This window comes from Lepidochelys kempii, chromosome 9 (genome assembly GCF_965140265.1).
Source record: "Lepidochelys kempii isolate rLepKem1 chromosome 9, rLepKem1.hap2, whole genome shotgun sequence".
Taxonomy (NCBI): domain Eukaryota; kingdom Metazoa; phylum Chordata; order Testudines; family Cheloniidae; genus Lepidochelys; species Lepidochelys kempii.
In genome coordinates, this window is record NC_133264.1 from 75,489,073 (window position 1) to 75,514,594 (window position 25,522).

The following is a 25,522-nucleotide window of genomic DNA, read 5'->3' on the forward strand; positions in this document are numbered from 1 at the left end:
TTGGTGAGGCCTCATCTGGAGTACTGTGTCCAGTTTTGGGCCCCACACTACAAGAAGGATGTGGATAAATTGGAGAGGGTCCAGCGAAGGGCAACAAAAATGATTAGGGGTCTGGAACACATGACTTATGAGGAGAGGCTGAGGGAGCTGGGATTGTTTAGCCTGCAGAAGAGAAGAATGAGGGGGGATTTGATAGCTGCTTTCAACTACCTGAAAGGGGGTTCCAAAGAGGATGGCTCTAGACTGTTCTCAATGGTAGCAGATGACAGAACGAGGAGTAATGGTCTCAAGTTGCAATGGGGAAGGTTTAGATTGAATATTAGGAAAAACTTTTTCACTAAGAGGGTGGTGAAACACTGGAATGCGTTACCTAGGGAGGTGGTAGAATCTCCTTCCTTAGAGGTTTTTAAGGTCAGGCTTGACAAAGCCCTGGCTGGGATGATTTAACTGGGAATTGGTCCTGCTTCGAGCAGGGGGTTGGACTAGATGACCTTCAGGGGTCCCTTCCAACCCTGATATTCTATGATTCTATGTATTCCCTTATACATCCATACTGTGTTCTAAGTGAATGTAAGAAACACATTTAATACAGAGCTGAGTCCAACTGAACTCATAAAAATAATTAATATTTAAAGGTTATTTGAAGTAACTATTTCCACTATATCATCATGAGTGAAATTCTCTTTCTACACAACAGATTCAGTGCTGATAACAAATAAGCATTTCTCCATCTTCATTAACACGTCTCAACCCTGACCTGGAGGAATCAACTTTGAGAGCAGACGGGGTAGTTCAAACTCCATACAACTCACTCCAGGGCTCCTCTACTGAGGCTACTAAATTAGTGTTAATTGCAGTACTGTTTATGAATTAGAGCCATGCAATACAGGGATAACACACAGACAACCAGATTTGGTAAAATAATAATTTGGAGGATAACAACAATTAAACGTTGTATTAAAGTGTGCCAAGGAGTCAGCAGCACACAGAGGGAGGAAGAAGGTATTTCCACCGTAATGTGTCAGCCTCGACCAAAGACCCAATATTTAAACTAACAAAATGTGGTAAAGGAGACATCAAAGATAGCTGAGAAGGTGAATGCAGGTTACAAGTGGAAGTGTAAACAGTGACAAAGTCACATAAATGTGTTAGTGCAGGTCTTTGAATGACAAGTCTAAAACATTAAACAGAATTTATAAGGAAAGAGATATATGAAGATATCTGACTATAGAAACTCGGGTAAGAAAAATGCAAACAGAATGAAGCCTTCCTTCTAGTCCCATGCTAAAATGATGAACAGGTAAAAACAGGCATATCTTATGATCTTCCTCTGTTGCGACTCATTCTCCCATATCTCTGTCTTCAGCCATTGTTTATTGTCATCTCCTGCAGTATTATGACTTTTTCAGATTGTAAGCTACGTGAGGCAGAGATCTCTCATTTTTATTTACTTGTAAAGTGCCATGCACACCTATGGTGCTTCATTAAAAATAAATTATAATTAGTAGCAGCTCAGGGTGAGATTTAACATAATCTTTTCCAAAAAAACCAAAATATATCCCATATTTCATCTAAGACTATACCTTTTATACACAAATATGAAATAGAAATTGATTACACTGATTGATTTTTCAAACTTACCTGGTGTAGGTCTATCTGCCTCTTTCACCCACTGCACCAACATTGCATTTTTTGCAACCCTAATCTCTTTCAACTCCTCTAATACCTCTCGGTTCCTGAAGCAACTGCCAGCTCACCTCCCATGTGTTCCAATTTCTCAGTGAGGCCTCTTCTGTTTATCTGTTTATTGTGAAAGTATATACGTTATTAACAAACACACATATTTCCATAAAAATCACTAAAAGCAGGATCCCTCCCCCACTGAAACAGGATTGAGCCCTAAATCATACCAGGCTTGTGGCTTGATATGCCCCTGCATGAATGGCAGAAAGGTGCAAGAAGCCTTCCATCTTTCTTTGTCAGGCTGCAACACTCAGAATCTTTGTGTTTATTATGGGCCCCCAAAAGGGAGTTCCCCTGCATAGTCTTGGGTCCAGGAGGTGTTAGGGGGAAGAATGGTGTGTCACTTTCACAAAATAAATCTATGCAGATGCCCCCTCCTGTTCCCCTAGTGTAAACATAACTACATGTTCCTTGTGAGATTTTTAGTTGTGCTACAGCATCATGTCTCTTTCGCACCACCTACTGACTGTATTGTTTCAGCTCCTACCATTGTTCATTACCTTTGGGGCCTAGTTGCATTTTTCATAGACAAAAATGACAAATTTCTTTAGTGCTTACTCTCATACTTCTTCAAAACCCACTTGTCTCTTCCCTTTTTACAAGTTGTGGCAAATCAAAGATATAGCAGGCACAAATAAATTTGGATTTATACAGCAGTAACATTAGGAATTCTAATAGCCTTTTTCCATTTGGGATCTCAAAGCACATTAACAAATTAAGCTTCGCCATACTCCTTGTGAGGCAGGTACTGTTACTCCATTTCAGAGATGGGGAAAAAGTCTCACAAATTGCCCAAAGTCAGACATGAAGCAATTGCAGCCACTGACATTTCATCAGCAGATATTTTGCTCTGAAGTCCACAGCACACAGCTGGGAAAGGAACCCAGATCTCTTTATCACCTAACCTCTTTTGCTGGCCTGACATTCCCATATGTCTTTAAAAAAAACAAAGATACACAAATAGGGCTGTTGGGGACACTGGGCATGACCACTAGGTAATTCGAGGGGACGGAAGACCACGAGTGTCGATGAAGCCCCCTCGCACTAGGCCCAAGTGTCCTTGCCCCCCCGCCTGGAGGCACTCACAGCAGTTATGCTGAGGCTCTGCAACAATATGTTGCAGAGTCAGACTGCCTGAAACTAAACAAGGCCAAACAGGGCAGATATGGAAGAAAAATGCTGAATAAAGCAGCTTTATGTATGGTTTAACAGATGGTACTGAGAACAAGGGAACTAGCTGGTAACTGGATTGGCTGGCTATATGGATACTTAGGGCAGCTTGCTATTGGATAAGTATGCTGAAGAAAGGATGTATAAAAGCCTGCGTAACTTCCTGCTCTGTGTGCAGGATTTGAGATTCTATTCTCCCTGTATCTTGTTTGCAGCTGCAAATAAAACTTTTCTGCTTCTCCACCCCGTTGTGATCATTGGGTCACACATACCGGGCAACGAACCTTGCTGTTGTTCGCCTCTGGCCCTGGGTGCCGGCAACAGGGCCTCACAAATCACCAGGCTGGCTTTGCTGGGATGCTGAGAGTCTGTGGGATGTCACAGATCTTCAGGCTCAATGCTGAATCTGTGAAATGTGGGCCAAGGCAGGGGCTGCTGACATCTGAGCCCCAAGAGGAGCCCCATTCCGGCTTAGTAGCCCTGTGTATTGTAGGGTCACATCTGGGGCTGCCCTCTTCTTGCTTGGGAATGGGGACATGAGCAGTAGGGGGGCTGAGGGGATTCAGCTCTTCCCTGGGGCCCTGGTGTGCATGGCAGGTCTTGGGGGAGGAGGCGCCACACCTGCTGGTGGGGCAGGGGGTCCCACAAATGACAGGGCTGGAAATGGGGGCAGCCCTCGCCTTCCTTGGCACTCCCAAGTCACAGGGGCAGGAGCCCCACAGCCATGGAGGCGTGGCTGGGTCGGGCAGGGAAGGCAGCTGGCGGGGAGCCCAGAAGACACCGGGCAGGGCGGGAGGCCGCCTGCTCGGGGTTGGGCCTCCCAAACCAGGGCGCTGCAAGGAGGAGGGGGTGAGCAGCCGCCCGCTTTGGCCTTGCGGGAGACGCGGCGCGGGCGGGCGGTACAGTAGCAGCTGCTCCCCCGTTCGGCCCCAGCCAGGCTCGGCAAACCAGAGCGCTCCCCGGCGCGCGCGCACCGCAATCCGACCACCAGCCCGCAGACCGGAGCAGCAGGCCAGGAGCTGAGGGGCAGGGCTGACTTTCACTGACAGCCCGGATCGGCCAATCAGAAGCAAGAAACGAGCCTGGCCCTTCCGCGCCGGCAGCCGTTCGTTGCCTTAGCAACCGCGTGTGGCGCGCGGCCTGTGAGGGAGGAGGGGCCGGGCGGGGACGGAGTGGCTTTGGCCCGCTCACCATGGGCACCGTTAGGGTCTATTACACCAGCGTCACCGGATCCAGGCAGGTGAGCGGGGCAACCTCCCCCCGCTCTTTCGCCAGCACCTAGCGGCCCAGCGCCTCCCCCTCAGGGCTGCACCCCCCCCCCGCCGCCAGCCCCTCAGGGGTGCACCCCCCCTCCCACCAGCACCCGAGGCCCAGCGCCGCCCCCACAGCTCTGCACACAGGGCCCAGCGCCACCCCCTTGGGGCTGCGCCCCTCCCCACCAGCGCCACCCCCTCAGGGCTGCACCCCTCCACCAACACCCTGGGGCCCAGCACCTCCCCTACGGGACTGCACCCCCAGTACCAAGAGCCTCTTGGGGGACCTGAGTTCCACCCACAGTGGGCTGCACCTCCACCACCAAGAAAGGCCCCAGTTCCACACATGGGAGGCTGCACCTCCACCCACCTAGCAGCACCAAGAGGGACTTCGCCATCCACGCACCAGAAGCAAGAGGGGCCCTCTCAACTTCATAGTCACTGCTAGCATCAAGCATGACTCCAGTACCCACATAGGGCAGCACCACCCTAACCTCCCACCCACCTTGAACATGACTTTCCCGCACCCCCACATGGTGAGCAGTGAAATAGGGTCCTCCCACCTACAAAGGCTGCACCCCACCACCCACCCACCATGAAGAGATGGGATCTCTGACCCCCATAAGGTTCTTAAATGATCCTTGAAACCTGAAAATATTCAACTAATTTTGTTAAAAATATTTGGAAACAAATCTTTCACAGGCTGAGAGTATGTGCGCCAAGTTCCAGTCTGAACAAAACAACTTAAAAGGGAAAATCTGAGCAATATATACTGCACATGAGCTTTCCTAACTTGTTTTTGATTAGCTATTTAGATAGAATGATATTTCAGTGTGAGGGAATTATTTTAAAAAAAATTAAAACAAGTGGGGCTGTTAACAGGAATAAAAGCCTGTTTTTAACATTTGTCTTTTTTATCTAGGTGAAGCAGAAACAGGCAGAAGTTACTCGCATTTTGGACATTAACAAAACAAAGTACGAGTTAATAGATGTATCCCTCAGTGAACAACTGCTTCAAGAGATGAGGGCGAAGGCTGGTAATCCTAATGCAATACCTCCTCAGATATTCAATGGTGATGACTACTGTGGAGTAAGAAAAAAAATCTAGATTTTGTTTTTAAACAATAAGGTGTACAATAAGTATGTCTGTAGAGAATTTTACATGCCTTGAATGAATTTTGCATGCTAATTCACTTCAGCTATCAGATAAACACAATAACAGTATTTTAAAAAAGACGAAACATTCTAACCATGCATTTTAGGGACTGGAAACTACCTCCTCCAGCCTGCACAGCGAAGGGCATCACAGATACTACTGAGAGCACCTTGTTCACAAGGAGTTCTGCTGGAGTTGCTAGCCATGTCATTTTTCAGCAAACCAAATCCCTTAAACCATGGTGCATGCCTCAGAATATTAATTGGGCTTTTTTCTGGCTAATTACATCACATACAAGGTTGCTTGTGCTAGCTTTGAGTCTGGTCTACAGTGCGATTAGGCACCAGTGTAGCTGCACTGATGCAAACCACTAGTGTAGATGATTTCTGCAGATACATTTTACCCAGTTTCAAGACAGGGTAAGTTTCCGCAGTGCAAATCTCACTAGAGGTTGGTATCAGTGAATCTATAGCAATGACTAAATTCCAGTGTAGACAAGGCCTTAGTGGCTGTCTGCATGCTTTTTCCTTCTTGTACAGAGACAAAATTTAGCCACAGAGGCTGAGTTTTACCCTTATTTAGGTGGGTGAAACTCCAACTGTTCATTGGGAGTTACACAACTGTAACAGAGGAAAGACTTCATACTGCTGTATGAAAGATGCTATACAAAACAAATTGTAATGTTTTTTATGCAGTAGGCTTTTAACATGGATATGGCACTGTTAGTAATCAGTCCAAAAGTTCCATTTAGTTCAAGTTATCTTGTAATTTGTTGGGAGTAAGGAGATGGCCAGCATTTACTGACCATGGATTTGACATTAGGTAGTTGTGTGTGCAATAAATGCAGATGGTCACACTTTCTGAAATCTTCATATCATCAGAGTTATGAATTGGAATATGTTGGAATGATGTTTGTGCAAGACAAAAACAATCTTGCCAGAGGTTAGTGTACGCAGGTGTTACTGCTGAGAAAGCACACAGACATATTGGGTTTTACAAAAACAGAATTGGGATTTAATGCCATTAGCACATGGATTTGCATTTCTTTTAGGACTTTGAGATGTTATATGAAGCAACTGAAAATGAAGAAGTTTGGAAGTTTCTGAAGATGGCATCAATAGACAAGCCTGCAAGAGAGGAAATTACTGTCTAAAGGGTGTATCCAGATCTGAACTCCAATAATTCTTCAGGAACCAAATATATTTATTTCTTAATTGTTTTGTTAATTATTCAGGGTAAATAAATCTTATGTATTTTTGTGTTTTAATATTACAGTATAGCAGATTCAGGTCTTCTTTGATAGACTACACACTGTACCATTCAAAAGCAGTTTTTCAACCAACCAAACTAGAAGATAGATGTCCTAAAGGCCTTCTAACCCTCTTCTGTTCTGAAAGCCAACTTACTGTTTTCCATGTTTCTCAGCGGTCTTTTATTAAACAAAGTAATTCATACATATTTTTGTATCATCTTTGGCATGAGGTGATTTTTCTCTAATACAGTATATCTAGAAATATTATATTGTTATATTCATTGAGCAGTTTTATTTATGTGGGACCTTCAATAAAAGGCAATGAGTATAGTAATTAATAATCATTTTTGGTTTAACTGTGATTATTTTCTGTTGGTAGTACTACCTCATATCATCTTTCTTCCACCATGGGATAGTACTGCATCCTACTCTTACGACACATGAATTACTTTCATATTCTGTATATTCTCTTTCTTGGAAAACAGTCTCACTAATTGAAACTGTTCCATTGTGGATAGATGAGTGATTGGGGCAGGGGTATGGAGCTAGGGCCTCTTACCTCCCATGTATGTGCCCTAACCACTAGACCACAAAGTCATTCTCTCCTACCACACTTGCTCTCTGGTTCAGTGACTATTTAAGTATTTATCCACAGTGGAACAGTCATTGGGCCACAGAGAGAGAGAGAATGACTTTGCAGTCCAGTGAGTTTAAGTGCTTGCTGGGTTTGCCAGTTTTGTGGATCATAGCAGAACCAAACCTATGACTTGAAAGGAATGTGGGCATGCAGCCACAGTGCAGAGCCAGCGGCAGTGGAACTGAGGGCTTGTCTACACTGGCAATTTACAGTGCTGGGGTGTGAAAAAAACACCCCCCTGAGCGCAGCAAGTTTCGGCGCTGTTAAGCGCCAGTGTAGACCGTGCACCAGCTACAGCCCTCGTGGACCACACAAGGCTGCGCCATGACCACACAACGCATGTGAAAGCTCTGCCATGGCAGCGCTTTAGCATTGCCAGTGTAGACTAGCCCTAAGAGTTTAACAGGCACAGTGTTGAATCCTTACAAAGAGCCTTTCCATTAAGTGTCTTAGTTAAACAAGTGTTAAAAGGGCTTAAATTATAGGAATAAAAATCACTTCCCCTCTCAATTAATCAGATTTAATTTCCTTAGTATTTTTGTCAAACCTAATAGTTGTCCATTCATCCACAGTGTCAGGGTACTAATGTTGAAACAAAAATATTATATATATAAAAACTTTCCAGTTTTCTCTCTCTCTCATATCTGTCTATCTATAGCCAAAACCAACTTCATTCTGAAGCTGAATCTGTATAGCCTGATCTTGTCAGTGAAACCTACTTTTCCCTCTCTTTGCAGATCCCTTAAGTTAGGGAACAGCATGATGAATTTTAAGGAAAACCTAACAAACAAATCATGCCAAACCAAACCTAATTTCTTTCTTTGTCAGAGTTATTAGCCCACTGGATGGGAGTGGGAGGGGAAGCAGTAGATGGGATATATCCTGATTTTAATAAGGCTTTTGACACAATCCCACATGACAGTCTCAAAAAAAACTAGGGAAATGTGGTCTAGATTAAATTACTATAAGGTGGGTGCAAAGCTGGTTGAAAGATCATACTCAAAGGAGTAGTTATCAGTGGTTTGTTGTCAAACTGAGAGGACATATCTACTCTGGCCCCATGTAGGTCAGTCCTAGGTCCAGTACAGTTCAATATTTTCATAAATGTCTTGGATAGAAGAATGGAGAGTATGCTTATAAAATTTGGGGATGACACCAAGCAGGGAAGGGTTGCAAGCACTTTGGACAAGAAAACTAATTCAAAATGTCCTTGACAAATTGGAGAATTGATCTGAAATCAAGATGGAAATCAATAAAGACAAGTGCACAGTGCTTCACTTAGGAAGGAAAAATCAAATGCATAACTACAAAATTGAGAATAATGGACTAGGTGATAGTACTGCTGAAAAGGATCTGGGAGTTATAATGGATCACCAATTGAGTCAATGTGATGCAGATGCAAAAAAGGCTCACATGAAGTGTATTAACAGGAGTGTTGTAAGTAAGACAGGAGGTACTTTAATTGTCAAATTGGCATGGGTGAGGCTTCATTGGGGGTACTGTGTCCAATTCTGGGCACCACACTTTAGGAAAGATGTGGACAAATTAGAGACCAGAGCAAAGCAACAAAAATGATAAAAGGTTTAGAAATCCTGTCCTATTAGGAAAGTTAAAAAAACTGGGCATGTTAAGTCTTGAGAAAAGAAGAGTGAGGTGGGAATCTGATAATGGTCTTCTGTTATAAAGAGGATTGTAATCTAAAGCTCGAGTTAGTACTGCTCAGCTGCTAACATAGCCACTGTGTAGTGTGGATTCAGGCTGCTTCCACTGGAGTACTACTAGTCCTCCAATGCTTTCCCACTGTTCCCCAAGTGTACCCAGAAATGACAGACAAGTTCTCCCACACTTCACTGGAAAAGTATTCATAGACCAGCTCAGTCTACCACAGTGCAAAGACTCTGAAATATTCCCCCAGAAGTCTTAGTGCCACACCTGAGGAACTGCAGTGCCAGTGTGAACAGAGCAGCTCAACTGTTATTTTGCAGAGTGACCACTTTCACTCAAAGTAGACTAACTTGAGAGAAGTAACTTGAGTGTAGATAACTCAAGTTAACTCTGCAGTGAAAACATAAGTCAAAATTCATAACCCCTACTAAATTGCGAGCAAGGACTCCTCTACATCCAAGTTAAACATGGATTAAATTAGCAATACATACTGCAGAGGCATTCCAGTTTCCAGTATATTTCCAAATAATTGAGTAATGAGTACATGACGCTGAAATGGTTCAACAACAACAAAATATATGGAAAATTTTTAAAAAATGAAGAAAACTGTGTATAGTAAAAATTTATTATTACAGTGCACATCACTGTACCCTGAAACGACAAGTTAAGTAAACATTAAATGCAGACATGCAGTTTTTATTACAGATTTTTGGAATTCATTTTTTATTGAAGAGCTTTGCATTTCTGAGTAACAATATTCTTTGCATTTAAGACTATTTTAAAAACAGTAAACAAAACATGAAATGAATCTGTTATACAAGTGAAACATATAAGGCAAATGCAAATGGGATTCCTTGTGATGAGAGACCACAAAAGACACTTTTCCTAAATGACATTATGGACCACTTATTAAAATACCAAATAATGGCAAGTGAGAGTGGAAGAGACAACAGAACTAAGACACTATTCAAAGACATGACAGTAACTTTAATAACTGCTCCCAATTCTGATTTAGAAACAAGAAAAAAGTTCATCCTATAAATAGGTAAGTAAATATGCCTTTTCCTCATTCAAAAACATTCTTTAAAAACCTAAACACACACATACAAATAATAATAGTTAAACTGAAAACACGTGACTATAGTTTGGAATTCTGGTGACAATGTACAGTACAATTTATGGTTGGGAATTCAGTTTAGTGCTTCTACAGCATGCAGTAGAAAGATTGCTAGCTGGTTTAATAACTGAACACACAAAGCACACAGACCCTCTGAGGACTATCATTTGGCTACTGAATCTACCAGCCAGATCAGATATTAGAACTGCAGTGAGTTAGAACCCAATCCTGGAAATCCTCACTCCTATAAGCACTCTTTTATGAGTCAGGGTTACTCACATAAGTAAGGATTGCAGGACCAGGCCCTTAATATGTTGTTTCCTGATCTGCTGAAGGAAGATTCTTTTACCAGGGAACTTCATTCTGAAGCTGCATCTATATAGCCTGATCTTGTCAGATTCAAACTCAAAACTGCCATTGAACTCAACAGGACTTTCACGTGCACAAAGATAGCAGGGTTGGGCCCTAAGACAAATACTTTTTTTATCATCTTACAGAGCTGATATACAGAACCTCTCAATAAAGGTGAATGTTAGATTTCTGTCCCACCTACTTAGTATCACTGCAGCAATCACCAGATTACAAAAATGAACTATGTTTTAGTTTAATGTAACATCAAACATGTGACCCACTGTCCCTCCTGCAACTGGTAAGAACATACTTATCCCCACTCTTATAGACAGGTTCAACCAAGTTCAGTATCCACTGTGGCAAAGCAGGCTAGGTTGTCTAACAAGCTTTACTACAAAAGGTGCTGAAGCTGGTTGACCTATCCATACACTCTAGATCAGTGGCGCTCAACCTTTCCAGGCTACTGTACCCTTTCAGGAGTTTGATTTGTCTTGTGTACCCTTCCAAGTTTCATCTCACTTAAAAACTACTTGCTTACAAAATTAGACATAAAAATACAAAAGTGTAACACCACAATATTACTGAAACATTGACTCTCATTTTAAACCAATTGGAATATAAATATTGTTCTTACATTTCAGTATATAGAGCAGTATAAACAAGTCATTGTATGAAATGTTAGTTTGTACTGACTTCGCTAGGGATTTTTATATAGCCTGTTGTAAAACCCAGCAAATATCTAGATGGGCTGATGTACCCCCTGGAAAACCTCTGTGTACCTCGAAGGGTACACGTACCCCTGGTTGAGAACCACTGATCTAGATCAATTGGATTCAACATCAGTTTGGGGGAGGGAGTGTAGATGTGGGGTAGGAACTGTATTTGACACACATTTTCTAACACAGATCATTTAAGTGGTGTAGATACAGCTATTAGACTAATAATCTTAATTCCAGCAACAGGACACAAAACTATTAACATGAATTAATAGTAATGGATGGGGTAAGGAAATGTGTGTACTACATTAATTTTGTGGCTGCTACAGATACTGAAATTTTAAAGCAGCTCTTTTGGTTGAATATCCTCAGATTTGCTTTGCAAGCTAAACAAAGAGGATCCTTTCCAACACTGAAAATACCAAGCCGAAAACACCCAACAAAAATCAAACTAATATAATGAGAAAACATTCTAAAACCAATTTATTGGAATGATACATCAATAATTAGTAAGAAAGAAAAAGTTTGATGCCTCGTCACCTTACCTTCTATACAGAAAAAAAAGAGGCAGGAAGAAATTAACAAGTTCTCCTTAAGATACAACATCCACAATTGACCTAAAAACATAGTAATGTGAACAACAGAACCAATGTGTTGAGACCACCACACAGGTATATTTTCACCTCCGTCACTCCTAAACATGCATGAAATCTATATTAATACTAATCTGAGTTCTTCATACAGGCCAAAACAAGAACAGACCACTTAGATATTTTTCAGTTTGTGTTCATGCTTTGTCCCCCAGACACCGGAAGAAATAAGCCAGTCCCCGTCTTCACACTGCTTTCCTCAGGAATGCAGATGCAGTTTGAGTGTTACCATCTGGCAAAGAGGAGGGACTGGAAGGGGGAACGACACTGCTTTCTTAAAACTTGGCAACTTTCTCAAAGATCAGAAATAGAGATGACCTTGTTTCAGAATGTTTTGTGTCACTGAGCTGACAAAATTTGGCAATAATTTTCAGTTACAGCTTCCTCAAATAATAGATGCAATTCACAAAAAGTAATGCCACATTTTGTTTACACAGGAAACACAGCAAATCAGCAGGAGTGTGTCAAATTCCATTTTCTTCACAAAACTCCTTTCAATATTCTTATTCATTTCCTCAACTCGTCTAGTAGGTTTAGGCATAGAAGAGATACTGCCAATAATACCAGAGATCTTATATAGAAAGACTAAGTCATGCTGAATCATGGAAGGCAGACAATTGATTTAAAACAACAAAAATAAAAAACCCAACAATAGTCTCCTCCACTCCCCCACCCCAGCAATTAATAGTAAACCTGCTAGAGAGAAAGCACAAAATATGATATGGGTTCATCCTGAAGATTAGGCAACATTTAACTGTCCTACTTCCATACAGACAGGGAAATGGGCCAGGCATCTGTAAGCAGAAACTACAAAATGTCTATTCCCAGGCTCAAAATTAGAAAAACATGGACTAAATGCGAATGTAACTAGACACGTTCCAAACACCATTACAGGCCCAGTCCTGCTCATGCTGAAATCTATGGGAATTTTGCCATTGACTTGTGTGGGAGCCAGACTGCTCTCACAACAATGCAAGGGAAAACATTTCTCTGCTACTTATTTAGGTGTTGATGAAGACACCTCTACCAGCTGGGGAAATGCAGAGCCCAAAAGAAATATGCTGGCAAGAGGAAAATATTTAATTATTCTGTTGTAGAGTATAATTAACTCTTTACTTCTATCCTGTTACTAATTTTGGATCTTAGAATTATAAAGGTCTCAGGAAGCATTTTAAAGCACTGCGTAACTTTTATTGCATCAAAATAAGTAACTGCATGGCCAGGATATGCTACGGTTTGCAAGTGGCATAAAACCTTTATAAGTCTTTTGCTGATCTATACCACCTATTTCTATGTTGTTATAAAGCAGATGAAAATAAACTGTGTGTGCTGTGCTTGTAGAATGCCCCTCCAACTACAGTAAAGGCTACATATCACTGTTTTATGGTGTTGATGCATTCGGGAAGTAAGAGTGGCTTATACTGTGCAAAGTATATTTTAAAATCACACATGTACATTTTAAAACTACTCCTTACCACTTCAGGTGCATGTATGGTTAGGCTTTTAAATAGGTCTTCATGATTTTCCAGTGGATGGCCATAATATGCAAACTATGTGAATGCCCTTTTGCCAAATATCTGATGTATACCTAAGGCATGTAATGGATTAATATTGCACTTGGTGAATTCACTGATACAGAATGCTGTTCTTTAATAGGATTCACTAATTCCATGGCAATACAAATCAACTTTTAAAACTTGAAAGAAACCCCCCCCGCACCACACACTCAATTACAATACTTCTTACAACTCAAACATTTACTTTTAGTTCCTCATATGAAAAACTACTATATGCAACTAACTAGCAACGACTAGAATGTGCAACCAAACGCCTAAACTATAAACAATGTGAACTTGTAAACTATTACATGAAAGGCATTAGCTCTTACATGTGTAAGGAAATGCCATTTCTGGCCATTTTGGCTTATTTGTGACACTGCCTAGGAATTAGTGTACTTTTCACTGAAGTGCACTAAATCTAGTACACAAACATATAATCAAGTCATGGTTAGAGAGTTATGTGGTGAACATGCCAATGGAAATGTTATCCACTGCTCAATCTCTTTTTTGTGGAAAGGGCCCACATTGGTCACTTAAATGAGAAATACATGGCAACGGGTTTTTTTAGATCTGTACAATGTGTTACAATACAATTTCAAATCTTCATTCTACAAATGTCATAATTTCCATAAGCGATTACTATGGTTACTACGCTACACAACACTTACAATTTCATTTTAAACCACTATTTAAAAAGACATTGAGAAATTACTGTATTTTTGTATTGTTCAATAACATTTGAGGCAATTCAGGCACTAGAGTTATTTGATAAGGTTTTATGTTGTTGCTTGTTTTCCCCTATGTTTAAATAGCTGGATCTCTAGGTGTAAGTTTATCTGCATAATTAGTACTAAAATAGGTTTTCTTTAAGCTTACAAAAATGGACACAATTGCCCAGACATAGTTTAAATGACTTTAAATCAATCACTTCTAATTGATTCAGTTTCCTATGCTTCCAACTTTGCAATAGTGTCTTCCATGCTCTCTACCCTAATGTTCCCATGTTCACCAGGTTCATATTTATATTCATATATTGTGGATGCTGCAAGCACCAATCAAAATGTTAGAAATTAAATCTATTTTTCTTGAAGCAGAGACAATTTTACTATTTTATAAAAAGCTGTGGAAGTTCCCTTTACAGAACATTTAAGGCAGTTGAAATTCATGCTTGCTGCTTCGCCAGTGCTTCAGCTTCCTGAAATAATAAAATAAGGATTAATGAGTACTTTATCAAACGTAGCAACCTGTATATATTTTTGTTATGAGTGGACATCTGTACTACATGATAAAAAAATTCCAGTGATACATAGCCAAAAAAGCAAGTCGCTCTGAGCCTTTAAGTCAAATGAAGATCTTCATTTACTTCTCTGGGGCAAGGTCCTCCCATACACTGATAAGGGCCCACTCCCCTAAAGTGGTAAGTATCCTCAACTTCCACTGAATTCAAATAGGAGTTGCAGGTGTAATCAAAGAATGCATGTTCTTTCCACTAGCTGCTAGGTTTTCCAGACCATGATAGGTCATGTTTGCTATCCAAACTGTGTATTAAAAGTAAAAGATCAGATTTTTCATATTTCCTTTCATTATTCACATTAGGCTACAAAAAAATGATTAAAACATTGTTAAAGCCTCGAGGATGACAAGACTTTCTGAAGCATGACTGCTAGGTAAGATGGGGGGGGACTTTGTATAAAAAAGAATGAAGCAATTTCACTATGGAAATATAAAACAGGTTCTTGTTGAGATTTAAATTAATACTATGATGCAGTGAGAAGTGGCTAGTTAACTTTGTCATAACAGAAACAATGTAACAAACATGTCAACTAAGCTCTAGAATTGCCTAGTAATGAGAATTTTCAGAAGAAATGTTTTTAAAAAAATACCCCACGCCTTCTGGTCTTCAGAAGGAAAGGGAACAGATTGACAAAATGGAGGGAATGCAAAAGGAGACTTACTTTTCTCAAAATAATTTTTGCTATTGTCCTCCTTATTTCTTAATGAAAATGAAGATTAAATTTAATTAGATTTTAATGCCAACTAGATCCACTACAAGTTTCTTCACACTAAGGGCCAGATTTCCAAGAGCTCAGCACTCAGGACCTTCCACTGTGGTACGTATGGCCAGATTTTCAAAAACAGGCCATCACACAACGTGCTGAGCTTTTTTGAAAATCTGGCCATTTATTTTGGTGCTTAAATGGGAGTAGAGCTCTTTTGAAACTCTGGCACTACATCATGAGTGTGAACAGTTACGTCTATTTTATAAATATGCAATAAAAGTAAATCAATACTCAGAAAAGGGAAATCTATGCAAAATTTTTACAAAATTCTTCATGTGAAGGAGAAGAGAAGAGACACAGTGAATGACCTCAGCCAAAGAGGAGTACGTGCCCTGCATATTTCCATTATCTGTACGATTCTAGGGCTTTTTTGGCCATTTGCCTGTGTATCATATCTTACTCCCTTTAAATTCAAGAGTGTGAGAACAACGTGTAGCTCTGCACTACTGATTCAGGTCTCCTATACTCCCTGAAATCTGTGCTCTGCTCTGATGGCAGAGAATCAATCACCTGGTGGTATGGGAGGCATCCACACAAAGTTTATTCAGTGGGGAGGTGGCAGAGGAGGAGGATGGGAAAGAAGCAGAGAGAAAAGAGGGGCAATAGGACGGGGAGGAAAAAGATGCCCATGTTTTCCAGAGAGCAGCAGTATCTCACACAGCAGCATAGAACAGATGAAAGGTGTCGTGCTTCTTGTCAGTTTCTAGCAGCTCCCTCTGGGCAGATGCCAGCCTGCTATGCCAGAGGGAAAGGCACCACAGTCCAGGCCTTTGGGAGCAGGGAACTCAGAACACCCCTCCCATCACAAAGTGCACTCCACAGTAAACACATTGACCTTTGAGAGAAACAGGACAATCAACTTCCTCTCCCTTCTCAGACCCAGTCCTGCAAGATATTTAGGAAGGGCTCAGCTCTTCAGAGGACTAGGCCCTTGTTTGCCCACTATCACTCTCCCGTTTCAAATCCTTCCTTAATGCTAATTTCTCCCATGATGCCTTTCACTGAGTACACTGTCAGCCCTTAACAAACAATGAGTCATAAGCTTTAACTCCTCAAGTCATGCATGCGTGGAAGAGACCAGTATCCCTTGAAGCCTGGACAATAATTGTATCAAGCTGTCTGTATTTAATTTATTCCAGTGTTATCTATAGGATCATGTATTTTCCCCCTAGGTGTGCAGAACATTGAACAAACCATTGATGCTCAATAAATAGCTATTTGTATCTCTAATAATGCTGCTTAGGCTTGGCTTTTAATGCTATTCACTTTACATAACACCCCTGTACTGCTGTCAAACAAATTCCCTGAACCTCTCATGGAACACAGAGGGCGTGCTGTCAAAACTCATCTCTCCCAGATGTGTGCGATGCAGCTGCTCTGATACCTCCTTCCACTTTACATAACACTCTTCAAAGGGATTATGTAGATAGCTATTATATAATGTAGCCAAGCATGGTCCCTCCAGCTGCAAGGATGTTTTCCTTGTCTGCCATACTCTGATATCCAAACATTTTAAGGTAAATTCCTCATTTTAACCAACAGCCTATCAGTTTGATCTGCTAGCATTTAGTGGGAGCATACTTGCCAGAAGTTAGGCTGATAGCAAAAGTAATAGCAATTCTGTGCGTACAAAGTCACATAGTATAGGGTTATCTCCATTTACTAAATGGTCCCCTAAAATTTAGGAGGCAATATAGGGATTAAATAAATAATGCTACTGCGTCTGTTTCTCTTTTTTACAATGATCTTTTCCTTCTAGTCACCCTTAATCAGGCTGACAAATGGCCACGCCCACCAGTGTGTTTTTCTTCACTGCAGTTATTAAGTGTCGGTCAAAGAATTAATCAAGTGCGTTATGTCAGATGTGATGTTTCTACACGGGACATCAGAGATGGCCCCTTACAGGATCCAGCCCTCTAAGTGCCCACCAGTCCCACTGAAGCCCACTGACTTCAGTGGGAGGGGAGCATGCTCAGAACCTTGCAGGATCAGGCTCAGATTGAGCAATCTGCTTCTACTGATACATATACAATTCACTGACTTCAGTGTAACAGAACAGAATCTGGCCCAGCATGTTTTTGTCTTTCAGTCTGACTGAACTCCTTTGGGGGAACATCAAATGCAGAGCCCAAGTAGGCAGGCTGTGTGCGGAGAGAATTCTGAGCACATGGTGTGCATGTGGGTGTGTAGGAATTCTCTTGCCGCAGCAGCTCCTGCTCCAGCAGCTCCGGCCGGCTCCCAAAAGCCCTGTGAATGACAACGATCATAGAGCCCTCAAGGAGCCAAAGTCTTTACTCTACAAATTGGGCCTCCTACGTGGTAGCAATGCACTGGTTGCACTGCACGCACGAACCTCAATGCCTGGAGGGCTGAGTGATTGGGGCTAGTTTTTGTGCATTTGTCCAAATTCTGTTCAATATTCTGCAGGTGCTCCCAAAACCTGACATGAGTGCATTTAAAATAACCCGAAGGAATGTAAATAAGTATTGCATTGTGTGCAATTGGCCTTTTGACCCCAGTAAACATTAATATGGGCATCTAATACTGTCTTTTGTTACTCTGGAACTTTGTAGATCTGAGACAAAAGAAAGAATGGGCCATATTCATCACTAGTGTCACTCCACTGTTATCGATAGAGTTACCTCAAGAGATTAATTTGGCCCCCAGAATTTTGACCCTCGGCCTGACCTCCAACTGCACCTGTTAATACTAACTGCACACAGACTATCTTAACTCAGGTGTCTGTGTGAAATGTATGCAGAATGGAGCATTTCAAGTCACCTCCTAATTCTTAAATAAAGTTTATCCATGTGAACAAAAGGGCTGGTATTGAAAACCTTGACAGTGACCCAGGGATCCTAATGCCCTCCAGTAAAATGCATAAAGCATTCATGTCCTATCACATCAAAATCAAGGGAGGAATTCAGTTTGGTGGATCTGTATTACAGCAACCCACTTTATAAATTGTAAAGAAAAGAGACAGCTTCAGGCAGCGGAGGGTGTGGAAGAAAAGAACATTCTAAGATTGATCTCTCTATGGCAAATTGGTTGCAAAACACATGAGCAGCATATTCAAGACATGTTCCGTTGCAAAGTATTAGTGGCTTGTTTATTTGAATTTCTCGTTTTTTTTTTTTGTTTTTTTTTGGCCTTTGTTTCAATTTCTTTTCCACAGGATTTCTAGTGAAATTTACTAGAATGGAAGTTCCTCTGAGCAGGGATTGTGTCTGCCTATGGGTCTGTACAGAAGACACTGTCCAAAGTCAAGAGGCATCAAAAACTAATGCAGGGCCTGATCTAGCTCCTATTTCAGTCAACAGGGGCTTTGCCATTAACTTAAATGGAATCAGGATTGGGGCCATCGTGAAGTTACAAAACCAATGTTAACTGTTACAGTAACAAGTCTGCACACGGAATCATCCTGATCTAAAGGAGGGGGTGGGTGTGTGTGTGTGTGTGTGTGTGTTGGGGGGTGGGGGAGAGGGAGAGAAGGGTAGACAAGCCTCTTGGTGAATGCTGCATCCTCCAAATAAATGGAGCAGTAATGCCCACGTTCAAAGCAAAAGTCTTTAGAAAGTGAATGTCAGATCCACTGGAATACATATACACAGCAACCACAACACATTAACAGACAAAACACGATATTACCTATTGTGACTGGACAAGAGAGCTATGAACAGGCTTGCTGCTTCGCAAGCACCCCCTTATGACCTGCAGGTCACTATACAGGCAGTCTACCTCAGTTTCCCCTCAATAACTCACAAAAGGATTCTCTCTGTTCAGAAATCTCTCTCCTTAGGGTCTGGTTTTATGGGCATGACATTCAAAATAAACACACACACAAAGTCTATCCATAGCCTTAAGCTGAGCACAGAACCTCGTCTCTGAGGTACTGTCTCAAAACTCCCCAGGTGTCTCAGGAACTTTCATGCTTTAGCAAGCCCCTCCCAGCCCTTCACTGCTGGGGCAACTCCCCATACTTCTCTGGAGTCTGCTCTCCCTAGCCCTCTGACTTCCAGGCCCAAAATTTTCCCCACTAGCAAAGGGTTTCCTCCAAGAGCTTCTGGCTCATTGCATTTCCTCTGCCACAGCTTCCTTCAGTTCTGTCTCCTCAGACACTCCCCACTCCCTGCAGCTTCCTGCTGCACTTTACAGGGGAATCATCTCATTCCTTCTGAAGTGTGCCTATTTAGTAACTAGTAGGGCTTCAAGTGATTAAAAAAATTAATCGCGATTAATTGTGCAAATAAAAAAAAATTATCCATTAATCATGCAACTAATCGCACTGTTAAATAACAATAGAATACAATTTAAATAAATATTTTCAGATGTTTTCTACATTTTCAAATATATTGATTTCAATTACAACACAAAATATAAAGTGAGCACTGTACATTTTGTATTTATTTTTTATTACAAATATTTGAAATGTAAAAAAACAAAAAATAGCATTTTTCCCTCATTACAAGTACTGTAGTGCAATCTCTTTATCGTGAAAGTTGAACTTAAAAATGTAGAATTAGGTACAAAAACCCCCCTGCATTTAAAAATAAAACAATGTAAAACTTTAGAGCCAACATGTCCACTCAGTCCCTCTTCTTGTTCAGTCAATCACACAAACAAGTTTGTTTACATTTGCAGGAGATAATGGTGCCCGCTTCTAGTTTACAATGTCACCTGAAAGTGAGAACAGATGTTTGCATGGCACTGTTGTAGCCGGCGTTGCAAGATATTTACATGCCAGATGCGCTAAAGATTCAGACGTCCCTTCATGCTTCAACCACCATTCCAAAGGACACGCATCCATGCTGATGGCGGGTTTAGCTCGATAATGATTCAAAACAATGCAGACCAATGTATGTTCATTTTCATCATTTGAGTCAGATGCCACCAGCAGAATACTGATTTTCTTTTTGGTGGTTCAGGTTCTGTAGTTTCCGCATCAGAATGTTGCTCTTTTAAGACATCTAAAAGCATGCTTCACACCTTGTCCCTCTCAGATTTTGGAAGGCACTTCAGATTCTTAAAGCTTGGGTCGAGTTCTGTATCTATCACATTGGTACCTTCTTTGCGTTTTGTTAAATCTGCAGTGAAAGTGTTCTTAAAATGAACAACATGTGCTGAGTCATCATCAGAGACTGCTATAATATGAAATATATGGCAGAATGTGGGTAAAATAGAGCAGGAGTCATACAATTCTCCCCCAAGGAGTTCTGTGACAAATGTAATTAATGCATTATTTTTTTAATGGGCATCATCAGCATGGAAGCATGTCCTCTAGAATGGTGGCCGAAGCATGAAGGGGCATATGAATGTTTAGCATATCTGGCACATAAATACTTTCCAACATCGGCCACAAAAGTCCCATGCAAATGCCTGTTCTCACATTCTGGTGACATTGTAAATAAGAAGAGGGCAACATTATCTCCTTAAAATGTAAACGAACTTGTTTGTCTTAGCCGTTGGCTGAACAAGAAGTAGGACTGAGTGGACTTGTAGGGTCTGAAAGTTTTACATTGTTTTGTTTTTGAGTGCAGTTATATAACAAAAAAAAAATCAACATTTGTAAATTGCACTTTCAGGATAAAAAAGATTGCACTACAGTACTTGTATGAGGTGAATTGAAAAATATTATTTATCATTTTTACAGTGCAAATATTTGTAATAAAAATAATATAAAGTGAGCACAGTACATTTTATATTCTGTGTTGTAATTGAAGTCAATCTATTTGAAAATGTAAAAATAATATATAATAAATTTCAGTTGTGATTCTATTGTTTAACAGTGCAATTAAAACTGCAATTAATCACAATTAATTTCTTTGAGTTAATCGCGTGAGTTAACTGCGATTAAACACTAACCCTAGTAACTACGACTGGCTGGCCCCCCGGGGGCCTCTAGCCTATAAAGGGTCAGCTACCCTGTTAAAAGAGTGTAAATAAAAGTTGTATTCACTAGTCTGAAACAATACAGAATACCACCTACCTTTGAACCAGGAGGAGCAGTCAAGCCTAAAAAAGCATACACTGCATTATTCTCTCTAGCTTCGAAGAAAGCTTCATAATCCTTCATGGGAGAGAAAGAGAGAGAGAGAGAAAGATTATGAGCCATCCAAAAATAATAAAGGATTAGTTCGATACAGTTTACCCAAGCCCACACTGAGAAAACTAAAACTTTTCAGGACTTGTGTGGTCTAAAGCACAATTCAGAGGGTCAGTTCATATTTCCAGAACTAATTCTGGTATCCGTAAATTTAAAATGATGTACTTGCAAAAGATGCCAGCATGGCAACAGATAAACCACAAGCAGTGACAGCTTCACCAGTATGCCTCAACCTTGGGAGCACCACATTCATGGCAACTCAGTGCTTGGTCTCTCTGCTGTAACTGCGCCAGATGGAGGTGGCAAATGCTGTGGCATGGACATGGCTCTCCACAAGGACAGAGCTGAGCCCCCTAATTTGTTTCATCAGGGGAGATGTCAAAGTGTTGCTACTAATCTGAGACAGATTCAAATCTATTATTTGAAAATGAAATCTACACTTCTTTGAGGTACTAATCCTCAAGTCACAGCCTTGGCATTACACTGCCATTGTTTTCAATGATTTTGTGAATGTGAATGCACAAAGCAAGTGGTTCTCCTCACTCTGAAGGCCAATATCTGCCTTTACACACTGCACATGTATTGGTTAAGCTTGCTGTGAGGTAAACTCAGTTAATGCACTAGCTCAGTAAACACGAGACGTATCTGCCTTATAATGTTTGGTGCTCAATTAAAGTTACAGAACTGCAACACTAACATACACAGCCACTTCTAGGGAGGAAAGGGGAGGTGGAGTATGAGGGAGAAACCACCACCACCACCCACACACATACAGAGAGTATATTTTCTGACACACAAAATGCAAGTCTGCCCTGAGCACAGAGACTCTATGCTCATGGGTCTGATAAGTGTGGAAAGAGCTACACAATGAAACTGGTTTTGACAAACACAGTTGCAAAACACTGGCTAATCGCGCTTCGGAGGCTTGTGTAAGCCACCCATCATTTCGATTACCACACACATCCCTAGCTCTGATTTCCAAAGTCACATTACAGACCTAATGTAGGCTTTTTTCCTACCCTTTCTCCCCCTTTTCACTGAAGCTGTAACACTGGTTTTCTCTGCGTCAGATGGGGATGCTTTTGATGCAAGAATCCTGGCGAGCCATCTAGCTGTGGAATGCCAGTAATACAGAGAATGCTGAGTTGTGGGTTGAAGTTAGTGAGGGAGCTGCCATTGAAGGCAGGCTGCTTCACATGCCCCTCCATCTACAGGCAGAAGCATGGGAAATGAGCTGAATCCGAATGCTGTAGACTGGAATCTGCAGGGGAATGCTGTGGGCAGGAGCAATAACCCGTGAGGCTCTGTTGCAGTTGGGAAGAGAGGGCGGAACAAGGAACTGCCAGTTTGCATGAACTGGAGATCGGAGAAGTTCGATTGCTGTTAAATTTGAATGTGTAACTTTCAGGTTTTCGTTTTTTAAATAATGTGTACAGATTTGTTAAATCCTCCCTATAGCCCTTCGGCTGATACATGCTGGAATCGTTTGCTAACAAGTGTTTTGATTGTCCTGCTTGAGCATGGTCCAGCAACCCGATTCCTAGCACAACTACTAGGAAAGCAACCCTTTCAGCTATAGAAGAGTGTGATTCTTGCATTGCAAGTCATTGATGCATACAGTTTATAATCACAGCCTCTCTGCTGTGCATGTTGCTCGTGTACACACAGAACATGCATCCCCAGGTAAAATAAGCAGGTACCAATTCATGTTTACAGTGGAACTGATAAAAATAGAAAGGTAGGTAAATTCCTGCAAGCTGAATTCCTGTGATTTGGATCCAGCTATCCAAGCTGATGGCGTCTTTCCTAATAACTGCCAAGTAGAATCATCATTCAGGAGAATTTTTACAGTAATAGAGTGCTTGCTGCTCTCTTGGCATTTCTCCTCTAGGTGATGATTCTTTACATATAAAAAGAAACAACATCTATCTTAGCCTATTAGGGCCTGAGCAAGTAGCTTCATCTCCCATTAACCTCAATGGAAGCCAGGGATCTCATCACCTGGTAGGATTAGAACCTATGGGAACCATACTCTAGACCAGTAGATTAGAGTACCAGAAATCTCCTGTATGATGGGTAGAAAAATCTGCCTCTCTGCCACTTGATCCATTAAATCATTTAGATAAGAGAACTGCAACAGATCTCATTTATCTGGACTTCAGTAAAGCATTTAATACTGTACCATGCAGGAAATCATTGGTGAAGCTGGGGATTAGTACAAGCATTGTAAAGTGAATAATTGATTGGATAAATGGGAAACAAAAATGGGTTGTGTTGAAGAGAGAACTATTGGGCTGGAGTAAGTACTATTGGGGTTCCCCAAGGATCAGTCTCGACACTGATCTTATTTAATATTTTCAATAATGATCATGGCACAAAAAGTAAGTGTGCGCTAATGAAATCTGCAGATGACAAAAAGTTGGGAGGTCTTGTCAACACAGAGAAGGATCGGAGTATTATACAGGAAGATGTCAAAGTCAGATTCAAGACTCACTGAATTTGTCAGACCACTCTGCTTATTAGCAAAGCGCTTTGCCAATGCACCCAGATATATGTGAGCCTCCTGCAAAAAGCTCAAGCCAACCCATTTATACAGACAAGCCAAAGCCAATCCAACATAGGAGACAAAAGGAAGCAGAAACTGACAAATATACATACATATCTTATTTGCATACTAACGTTTACCAACCTCCTAGATCAGTAGGAGCTCTAAGTTAATTAGTTTGAGGACCCACTGTCTCACACTCCTTAATGTTTCTCTTCCTGACAACTATATTTCAACAAATCTTTCAAGCAGCATTTCTTTAATGAATTATAATTTCAATATAATTCATTCTACTTTCACAAAGACCTGGAGGACTTTGAGCACTGGAGTAACAGAAATAGGATGAAATTTAATAGTATAAAGTACAAGGCCGTGCACTTAGGGACTACTGAGAATTTCTAATATGAGCTGGGTGCTCATCAGTTGGAAATGACAGAGGAGGAGAAAGACCTGGGTTTATTAGTTCACCACAGGATGACTATGAACAACCAATGTGATGCAATCCTAGGATGTACCAGGCAAGCTATTTTCAGTAGTGATAGGGAAGTATTAATGCCATTGCACAGGACACTGGTAAACCCTCATTTGGAAAACTATCTACAATTCTGGTCACCCATGTTCAAGAAAGATGAATTCAAAGTAGAACAGGTGCAAAGAAAGCTACCAGGATCAGGGGAATGGAGAGCCTATTTTATGAGAGGAGACTACAAAGAGCGTGACTTGTTTGACCTAGCAAAATGAAGGCTGAGAGGGAATACAACGGCTCTCTATAAATACATCAGGGGGGTAAACACTAGGGAAGAAGTGTTTACGCTAATGGACAAGGTTGGCATGAGAACAAATAAGTATAAATTGGCCATGAATAAATTTAGGCTGGACATTAGAAAAAGGTTTCTAACCATCAGAGGAGTGAGGTTCTGAAACAGCCTCCCAAAGGGAATAGTCGGGATGAAGAACCAACCTAGTTTTAAGATAGAGCTTGATACATTTATGAAGGTGTTTGTATGACCGTGTTGCCTGCGATAGGAGGGGGACTGGACTTGATGACGCAGATGGTCCCTTCCAGTCCTAGGTCCCTAAATAGAGGGCTGACAGGCTCTGAGGAATGCAGCAGTGCCACTCTGGATAACATACTACTTTCTTCTTGATCTGCTGCATTCATAAACACTGAAAGCTACATCAGCAGGTGCCTCTAAAATCTAACTAGTAATGACCTAAGGAGGAGAGGACACATATATGTAACTGCTTTGCACGGCTGTGCTACAAAGCTTTAAAAATCTCCTTGTAAGGAGGAGTGGACTCTGGGATCTTCAGCTTAGTCCTACACTCAATGATATTTGAAACCATTTCCCCTGGAGAACATAGGGGCCTATACTGTAAGGTGCCAAGCGAACTCATCTCACTCAGTGGGAGCTGAGGGAACTTAACAGTTCCAGGAGAGCTCAGCACCTTGAAGGAGCAGGTCCATAGTTCCCAGACTTCTCATTGCATTACGAAACTTGAGAACCTCAAGTGTCAAGGGGCCCTTCCATGTATCAAACACAG

The 25,522-nt window shown here is 41.3% G+C and overlaps 3 protein-coding genes across 8 annotated transcripts in view; 1 reads left to right on the forward strand and 2 right to left on the reverse strand.

Moving 5' to 3' along the window:
• Nucleotides 1-4,557, reverse strand: part of LOC140917649 (TLR adapter interacting with SLC15A4 on the lysosome-like) — a 37,269-nt gene extending 32,712 nt beyond the window's left edge. For 2 of the 5 annotated variants that reach the window (XR_012160940.1, XM_073360920.1), the window contains exons 1-2: nucleotides 3,186-3,934; nucleotides 1,642-1,800 (exon numbers count right to left, since the gene is read on the reverse strand). The gene's annotated coding sequence lies outside the window, so the exon portion shown is untranslated. Of the gene's footprint in view, nucleotides 1-1,641; nucleotides 1,801-3,185; nucleotides 3,935-4,536 lie in introns of those variants that run through there. The other 3 variants (XM_073360923.1, XM_073360924.1, XM_073360922.1) reach the window with 3 other exon arrangements.
• Nucleotides 3,666-6,918, forward strand: LOC140917650 (SH3 domain-binding glutamic acid-rich-like protein 3). 2 transcript variants are annotated; one of them, XM_073360926.1, is made up of 3 exons: nucleotides 3,666-4,153; nucleotides 5,089-5,256; nucleotides 6,374-6,918. In XM_073360926.1, exons 1-3 carry the CDS (start codon nucleotides 4,106-4,108, stop codon nucleotides 6,473-6,475), a joined length of 318 nt encoding a protein of 105 aa, XP_073217027.1. In that variant the 5' UTR covers nucleotides 3,666-4,105; the 3' UTR covers nucleotides 6,476-6,918. The 2 variants fall into 2 exon arrangements, with proteins under 2 accessions (XP_073217027.1, XP_073217028.1); XM_073360927.1 differs by lacking the exon at nucleotides 3,666-4,153 and adding an exon at nucleotides 4,167-4,702.
• A 3,945-nt stretch (nucleotides 6,919-10,863) lies between these two features.
• The window catches only part of SH3BGRL (SH3 domain binding glutamate rich protein like), a 56,505-nt gene continuing 41,846 nt past the window's right edge, over nucleotides 10,864-25,522 (reverse strand). Inside the window, exons 3-4 of the mRNA XM_073360932.1 lie at nucleotides 21,316-21,396; nucleotides 10,864-14,464 (exon numbers count right to left, since the gene is read on the reverse strand). Coding sequence (XP_073217033.1) covers nucleotides 14,432-14,464; nucleotides 21,316-21,396 — 114 coding nt within the window. The 3' untranslated portion in view covers nucleotides 10,864-14,431. The remainder of the gene's footprint in view (nucleotides 14,465-21,315; nucleotides 21,397-25,522) is intronic.

What these genes read in the sequence shown, in the direction of transcription:
- LOC140917650 (XM_073360926.1), top strand. Translation starts at nt 4,106, where the DNA reads ATGGGCACCGTTAGGGTCTATTACACCAGCGTCACCGGATCCAGGCAG. An exon ending in GCGTCACCGGATCCAGGCAG is followed by an intron (nt 4,154 to 5,088) that starts GTGAGCGGGGCA and finishes TTTTTTATCTAG; the next exon opens with GTGAAGCAGAAACAGGCAGA. An exon ending in ATGGTGATGACTACTGTGGA is followed by an intron (nt 5,257 to 6,373) that starts GTAAGAAAAAAA and finishes CATTTCTTTTAG; the next exon opens with GACTTTGAGATGTTATATGA.